The sequence below is a fragment of the Pagrus pagrus genome, assembly GCF_965226575.1.
Source record: "Pagrus pagrus genome assembly, chromosome: 3".
Taxonomy (NCBI): domain Eukaryota; kingdom Metazoa; phylum Chordata; class Actinopteri; order Spariformes; family Sparidae; genus Pagrus; species Pagrus pagrus.
The window spans coordinates 21036483-21045056 of NC_140187.1; the positions used below are offsets into that span (position 1 = coordinate 21036483).

Consider the following 8574-nt stretch of genomic DNA (forward strand, 5'->3'; position numbering starts at 1 on the left):
TCCCCTCAGGATGAATTATTATAACCTTGGTGATCCCTTCATTTTTCATCTAGCGCTACCATGAGGTCAAACTTCTAACTTGCATTATAGGCCTAAATGGAGCCAGAGGATGGGGTGGCTGGACTTAACATTGCGGTTGAGGAGCTCAGACATGCGAAGAGAGTAGAGCTGCTGCTCTTTTACGCCAAAAAGAGTAAGTTGAGGTGGTTCTGGCATCTGATGAAGACGCCTCCTGGGTGCCCTCCTTTGGAAGTTTTCTGGGTATGTCAAACTTGGAGGAGATCCCATGGTAGACCCAGAGCTCACTGGAGGTATTACATATCTCATCTGGCCTGGGAATTCCCCAGGATTCCCGGGCTGAGCTGAAAAATGTTGCTGGACAGAGGGACATCTGAAAATCCCTGATCAGCCTGCTGCTTCTATGACCCAACCACAGGAAAGCAGAAGAAAATGGATGAATGGTTTATAACCAATGACCATAGCCTACGACTTTCCTATCAGCATTAGTACTGGTCCAATTTGCAAATGCCTATTCCCAGTTGAGCCAGCTAACTTACGGTTTAGCCCTCTGCTCACTTTAATGGGGATAATAATGATTCAATAGTGCGGCTCTTCTAGGCCTCGAACATCTAATACGAGTGAAGACTCAGCAGCTGGATTGTCTCCCCTGAAGGCCCATAAGGTCATATTTTTTATCTTACGTACGCACAAGTCATTAGCCTGTGTATACAAGATATAGATCCATAACTTGTACAGTATGATAATCATTATGCAAACAAGGTATAGAAATATGACCTTTTGGGACTTGAGGGCAGTTTGGGAGCAATTTAGCGGACAATCCAGTTGCTGATTTAAGAAAAAAATAAAATAATAATAATAATAATATTTTTATGACACCAGCCTTCAATCCAAAGGTCTCCCTGAACAGCTTCACTACGAACATGTGCGCCTTTTATTTTGAAGGTTCCTGCTGATCAGGAAGTGTCATCTTGGCAGGTGTAGCTCAGTTTGACGCAGGTGAACTCCTGTTCAAGGCTGGGTTCGTGACGTCATCACAGTACAATGCGGATCTTTTTTTCCAGTCCGGCCAGGAGAAGGATTATGACTATCAGCATCATCATCAGTATCTGCGTGTGCACTTCCTCCCGGGAATGAAACGGCACTTTGAGTTGTAAGTAAACTTTATTATTTCTGTGATTCACGGGGGGGGAAACGCTGTCCTGACATGATGCGAGTCTCACGGCCGGGAAGAGAGGCAGAAAGTGAAATGCATTTCGGTTGGAGTTCCGCGTTTTGTAGTAAGTTGAGTAAGTGAAGCGTGACTCTTCATTTCCACTTTACTGAGAAAGTTACACAATTATGATACATATGAGTTCGGACAGAGGCTAGAGAGTTAAAGGGATTGAAGCTGACTGACTCTGGATAATGTGACCATACATGGACAGTGTTGGAGTATGACACCACGCTGACTCAAGTGCTGCACTTAGTGACTTGTGCTTCAATTGAGTATTGAGCATTTCCATTGTGTGCAATTTTAAACTTTAACTCCACTATATTCATATTATAAACTTTACAGATTAAGATTGCATTTACAGAAACATAGGCCCACAGTGAACTTAGAAAATATGCAGCACTGGTAGTGATTTACTGCCTTCAAATATCATACCTATCATGTGTACTTTTAGTTTTGAATTCGGATCCTAAGAGAGATTTTACTGGCAGTGCTGTAGAAAGTGCTGACTCTTATTTTGACATTATTGCTTCTTTTGCTTGAGTAAAGGATCTGAATCCATCTTTCACAAGTGACGGGGAGACGTTATACATTTAATATATGATTTATATCAGTGCTGCGACTGACAATTATTTTCATTTTGATTCAGTCGATTTTTGACTTTAAAATGTCAGAAAATTGTGAAAAATGTTGATTTGTGTTTCCCAAAGATTGAAGTTTGCAAATGTCTTGTTTTGTCCACGAAAGAGAACAAACACCAGAAAATATTCACAGTTAAGAGCCTGGAATCAAATAATTTTTTCACCTTTTTTCTTAAACAATTAATAAACCGATTAGGTGATTATTAAACTAGTTGACAACTAATTGATTAATTGTTGCTGCTGTAATTTTTATGTTTTATACAAATCCATTTTGTGCAGGAGATGCCTCCTTCTTTCTATTGGCTAACATGCTGACAACTTTTTAAGACGCTCTGCTGTGCTGTCTTTTTTTTACTTTCCATCACAACACAAGAAAATCATATGAGCAGCAGAAACCATTTAAAAACACACATGGAGAGACTCAGTGGAATAATCACTGATGTCAATTTTCTTTTTAAATCATACAAAATAAAAAGAAACAGCGCGTCATTTACATTCAGAATAGAGCCTGACTCTTTCCTCTTTTTAGTCTTTGCTAATAAAGCCTCTGCAGACACTCATGTTACATGTCAACTGAGTGATGGTGAGGTTCCTTTTTATATGACGGGAGTTTCACTTCCCTGTTTTTAAGAGCTACTTCCTTATGTTCAACATTTTCCAACGCAGTATGTGTTGATACGTATGTCAGTATAATTTCCATTAGCTCACTTTGGAAGAAAGAGACTCGACCTACAGTCACTGTGGTTGTCAAGGTCTCATCTGAAGAATGGATTCACTGTCATAAAAGGGATTTGAGTCTGGATTTACGTACTGAGACAGTGTCTGATTGCGTGACAATAACAGGAAGCTTGTTCGACGTGGAGGAGGATCGACAGGAACCCTGAACCCAGCTGTAAGAAATGACAACGAGTTCTGAATTATTGGAGAAGCGACACATGAGCTTGTGAGGAGGTAAGCAGATCAGAATTGATACACACTGACAGTATGAAATCACCTTGTATATTCACAGAGAGCCGATGCATCAGGGTTGAAACAGGCCGGATTAAAAGTAAAGTTTGTCATGGTTGTATATTTCGTAAAATAGTGGTTTTACAAAATATACAACCATGACAAACCTTACTTTTAATCCAGCCTGTTTCATCTACTTACTTTTGATCTGTTGGGAAATAAAATGCATGGAGAGTTTATGAACAGTTAACCTAATAAATCAAATATGAAAAGTTCAATGAATTAAAACCTTCTTTTCAGTTTCTGGTAATCTTGTGGAGGACTCATTCTTTAGTATTTCTTGAAATCCTGACCATTGCACTCTGTATAAGTTGGATTTGGTCATATTTAGCAAAATGTATGAAATGATGATGATGTACAGCAGATTTAGAGAAAAAAAGAAAATTACGCTAGTGGAGAAACATTGAATACGGGGCACAAATGGTCACTAAAATATTATAAGAAGCAGGAAAATGATGAAAATCATCAGTATCACCAGATCTAATCCAAATTAAACAATGTGATGGACTCCCACTATCAAAACACCACATCAGCACTAGCCGGCCTGGCAGTATTGGCTTTTTGGTTGGTCAGTTGATAGATCCACCACTTGGATCCAGACTTAAAGGTGGGGTGAGTGATTTTGGAGAAAGATTGTTGATTGTTGATTCACATTCAAATGAGACTTGATAAACAATAGTGTCTCGAACCGAGCCAACAACCCAAAGTACCGACATTTAACGACTCGGGGATGAGTCAATCAACTATCTTTCTCCAGAAATGCTGATATGCTTTAAATATCTCTACAACTATGGGATAGATTTGTTTTATTTATACAGATTTTCATGGTAACTAGTGAGTGATCCCTGAACCTTTCCTCTGGCACCACCATGACCTTGACATTGTCTTTTACACGGAAATATCTTGACAACTATGAGATGGATTGCTGTGAAAATGTCCACAAAAATGCAAGGTCCCTAGAAATGTGCTCTTATGACTTTAGTAATCCCTTAACTTTTCATCTAGCGCCATCATCAGGTAGAAATATCAATTTGTTTGGTTTTACAACCAAATACCTGCAAAACTAATGACATTCACATCAGCCTCAGCTGTGCTTTGTGTTTAGCTCAAACTAACAAACATGCTAACAGGCTAAATTAAGATGACGACGGAGAATATTTCCTTAACATTGGCATTTTGCTCAAATCACTGTTGTACCAAAGTACAGACTCACAAATCTGCATGCATGTGTGTAAAAACAGTCACCAATACGTAGTCTACATAATGATGATTCATGCATATGTAAGTGTATGTTATATAAGTCTACTGTACAGCTCTGTGTATTGATCTGTATTTACTAGCTGTGGGTCTGTGAGCTGGTGAGATGGAGGAAGCGTACAGTGAACTGTACCAGCAGTTTCTTCGCCTGAGGTCACTCTGCCTCAGACAAGCAGCTCTGTTACATCAACTCACAACAGCTCTGCAGAAACAGCAAGGTCTGTATGAAATCTATTGTAACTCCAAACGCTTACAAACATGTGTCAGTCAGGATTCACTTAACAATTTAAAACCGTCTGCCTGCAGGTGCAGCTCTTCCTAATGGGGAGGCGGGTGATATGATGTCCATCCCTGTGCAGTGTACCCAAGAAATCCCTGCATGTCTCCTTGAAAATCCTCAACCACTAATAGCCACAGCACACAACGCTGCAGCACAGTGTGGCATCGCCGATCGCCTCCCTAGAAATGTGGGCACTTTCTCTGATCTCCTCGCTGAAGATATGTCCAAGCTCTGTATGCAAGGGCCTCGTCGGACTAAGGTAAAGCAGGAGTTGGTGCAAAATGTTGCACCTTTGCTGAGCATGGACTCCTCGAGGTGGCAAGGAGCTTCTTCGAATGCCTCAAGAAATGCGTTGCAAGCAGATCATCTGTGTGGAGACGGGACGATGCACACACTGAGGGTAGGTGTCTTTACTGGACAAAAATCCCACCTGAGGGCAGGGGTTCTCCGATCTGTCCTTGTTGTTCCTCAAAATCTCCATGTCTCCTCCTCTTACTTTGTGTCAGATGCCTGGGACAGACAGTCCCTCCCTGGCCGGCGACTTGCGGACTCTGTCTCACGGGATGCTGATGTCAGACGTGGCGCTGCAGTCTCACGTTTGTGAGTTCTGCCAGGCGGTTTTTCCCGGAGACACAACCACCAGAGGAGAGTTCCTCCGACACCTTCACACCCACGTCACCTAAACTGTCTTTTTCTCCTGATATATGAGATATGTGTTCATATGATGTGCTGTGATGAAGCAGGTCAATCTGACCTCTGGAAACAGCACTGAGTAGACCTGTTCTTTATGTGGTTAGCTGTTCAGCTGTTTGGATGAACTGTGCAGATGCTGGCATGATTTTCTGTCTCTGAAATGTGAACTGAAGGATTTAAATAGACTTTTTATGCTTTAATTGTATACAAAAATACTGAGGTATTGTATTTTAAAGGCTCATTTTTTACCATATTACACAAAACACTTCCACAGTACTCGTATGTAGCCATGGTTTAATTTTTCAAGATTTTGAGATCCAGGTCTCTGAGATTTATGTCTCCCTAATAAATGGGGGTACATAGAAGAGAAATACTTTTTCTTCTGTCGAAACTAATGTAAATCTAAGCCAATCTAAGCAAATTATACTAAAACCCACCAAAACTATCTCTGCATGGCCAGATATCAGTAGTTTACTCAGTTTAAGCTATGTGGCTCACACAGAGCATTAAATATTGCACATATATAATGACTGCTCTGTTTGTAGTTTCAACCTGCAATAACTATATTTCCTCTTGTAATTCATCTGCCAATTACGTAAAAGCATCCCTACTTTATGTATGCTGATTGTGATTCTCCCCAGATGCCTTAATGTAGCTCATAATAGTACCTGTGAAAAGACCTTTTCTACCTTTGTGACTATAGATAATAAAAACATGTAGATCTTGATGGCTTGCATTTAATTGAAATTGTAATAGGATGTTCATTGTTGAAATAAAAAGATTAATTTGTGTCAATTTTACCTTTCAATGTGAAACGCTTATTTTTTCTTGGACCAAAAATTCTCCGCAATGTTTATTTGGGACAGTAAATTATATTTCTTTGTTATTAGACCTTCTGTGTGCTGTTAATAAGTTGGCCAATACTGTTGGTTATGGACAGGGAGACACGATGGTGTCTTTGGTTGAAAAGATAACTGTAAAGACAATTGTTAGAAATGTAATAGGAAGGTTTCCACCTGCCGTCTCTTGTAAATGTGGCAGACAAGTTTGTTACATGATTACATGATTAACTTGTTATGAAATGGGTTCATCAGTGCTGGCCAATAAATATATATAATATATATAATATTATGGAACTGTAACTTTGTTTGCTTTGGTTTTAGATGCAAGTATTTCATAAGCAGACTCTTAATTAGAGACAGAAAAAGCTGTTTCTGCATGAAGAAGACTTTCTGATCATCACGTCTTGGCTGATCTCTGCACTTCAGTGTGAACAAAGTTTCTTGTCAAGACTGCTTTAATTATTCCACCGGTTCAATTATATTCTTCAAGCTTGGATAAGCAAAACATATTATCTAATTTAATCTGATTAACTTTTATCACTGAACCATTATCCTACATCTCAGTAAACATTATTCAAAACCACATCTGCCTCAGCTCCTCACATATTCTAACGCTCACCTGGATGATCCTAAAGAATATTTCTAAGATTTGAATACAGATTGTTGGACTTCATAACTGCATCAGTGGTCATCTTGCTGCTTTTGAAATGTTTGCAGTTGAGCATTATTAGACTGACCAGCTGTCTGCAGCTCAGCTCTGTGTTACTGAGGAAACAGCATGGGCTAAGAATAGACTCAAAGATTGAACTCCCTAATTAGTGGTGCCGACAGCTGATTGATGAAGGCGGCGCCCTTCATCTGTTGCTCTCATAAACACAAAAAGAAAAACAACTCGGATATTGCTGCTCATGTATAATCAAGTGAGTCAGTAAGCTGGTAACTTTATTTATGCACTGATCAGCCACAACATTATATCCTCTGACAGGTAAGTGCATAACATTGATCATTTCATTACACAGAGCAACTGTCAAGCGGTGGGATATATTCGGCAACATGAGAACAGTCAGTTCCTGAAGGTGATGTGTTGGAGGCAGGAAAATTGTCTAGACAACGAAAAGTGGTCCAAGGATGCACAACTGGTGAACCAAGGGTCAGTGGTGGGCACGAGGAGCCTGGGGAAGAGATGGCACCAGGATGCACTGTGGGAAGAAAGCATTCATGTGGGTATTTCTATGACACCTACCACCTACCTTTGTGGTTCAGGAATGGTTTGAGGAAGATGACAAAGAGCTCAAGGTGTTGACCTGGCCTCCAAATTCCTCATATCTTGATCCGATTAAGCATCTGTGGTAGGTGCTGGAACAAGTCCGATCCTTGAAATTTGACTTCAAGGATCCACTGCTAACATCTTGGTGCGAGACACCAGAGGACACCTTCAGAGGTCTGTAGGGTCAATGTCTTGATGGGTCAGAGGTGTTGTGTTCAATCTGATGTCATTAATCTCATCAACAAAGAGAGAAATAAATGCAGGGGTAACAATATTTCTATAATGTGAAATAAAATTTGGGATTGCACTGACTGGTTTACACAAGATTAAAGAACTTTGTTCTGGCATCCTTTACCACATCACTGAAAGTCATAAAAAGTTAATTTAAATAAAAGTAGTGGACGTGTAATTGGGTGCATCATAGGGCCACCATAGAGGAGGGTGAGGGGAGGGGTGTTCAATCAGTTGCACTCTGTAACCTCACTGCAGCTTAATCGTACACATTGGACCTTTAGAGAAGGTAATGCAACTTTTTATATAAAAATCACCTGTAACATCTGACCATGTCTCTTTGAAACTGGTCCTGTGGTGGAGAGAGTGTAATTCAGGAACATGACTGAGAGTCTACAGTATGTTACCTCCAGCTAAATACTTGCAATACTAAATACAGCATGTTGATCTTTATTTCTCATAATGTTCACAATATTAGTTCAGCATCTTAACATTTTAACATTTCGCTAATTAGCAGTTAACATAAATTACTGCTGGGACTGGTGGGAACGTCATTAGCTTTGTAGGTATCTTGTCATGATCCAAAGCACTGGCCAAACAGACATTTTAAGATGAGGTCTCTCTTTTTTTTTGTTTGTTAAATCATCCTCTAGAGACCACAAATGTGTGTAAATCATTTCATGCCAATCCATCCAATGGAGTATATTTTAAGAAAATGCAAAAATGTCAACTTCATTGTTGCACTAGAGGAAAAGTCAGAGGACCACAAAAGTCAGCAGGATTCATCCTCTGGGGACCATGAATGTCTTGTACTAAAAGTTGAGATATTTCAGTGATGGACTGACCTACAGACACCGCCATCCCTCACAACAGCAATGCTTGATTTTAACAATTAATATTCAAACAAATTGAATGCCAACCTTCAGAGAAATAAATAAATAAATAAATAAATACATCCTCCAAATGAATTCATTGAAGTTGTTTGAGGTTTAGATTGTGTGTCTTGATCTTCTCTGGTGTCTGTAAATCAAGCAAGGGAGGGCTGTAAGTGGATGAGTGCTGATGACATTGCTGGTACAGGTGAGTCATGCCGACATGGCGCTTCTGTGCAGAGCGTCAGTGCA

At 39.9% G+C, this 8574-nt stretch overlaps 1 protein-coding gene across 2 annotated transcripts; it reads left to right on the plus strand.

Annotated features, from left to right (window-relative positions):
* Window positions 1–1080: 1080 nt before the first annotated feature.
* On the plus strand, window positions 1081–5910 carry LOC311253306 (uncharacterized protein). 2 transcript variants are annotated; one of them, XM_084347181.1, is made up of 5 exons: window positions 1081–1171; window positions 2716–2823; window positions 4221–4355; window positions 4444–4817; window positions 4924–5910. In XM_084347181.1, exons 3-5 carry the CDS (start codon window positions 4244–4246, stop codon window positions 5098–5100), a joined length of 663 nt encoding a protein of 220 aa, XP_084203307.1. In that variant the 5' UTR covers window positions 1081–1171; window positions 2716–2823; window positions 4221–4243; the 3' UTR covers window positions 5101–5910. The 2 variants fall into 2 exon arrangements, with proteins under 2 accessions (XP_084203307.1, XP_084203308.1); XM_084347182.1 differs by lacking the exon at window positions 1081–1171 and adding an exon at window positions 1231–1307.
* Window positions 5911–8574: the final 2664 nt, after the last annotated feature.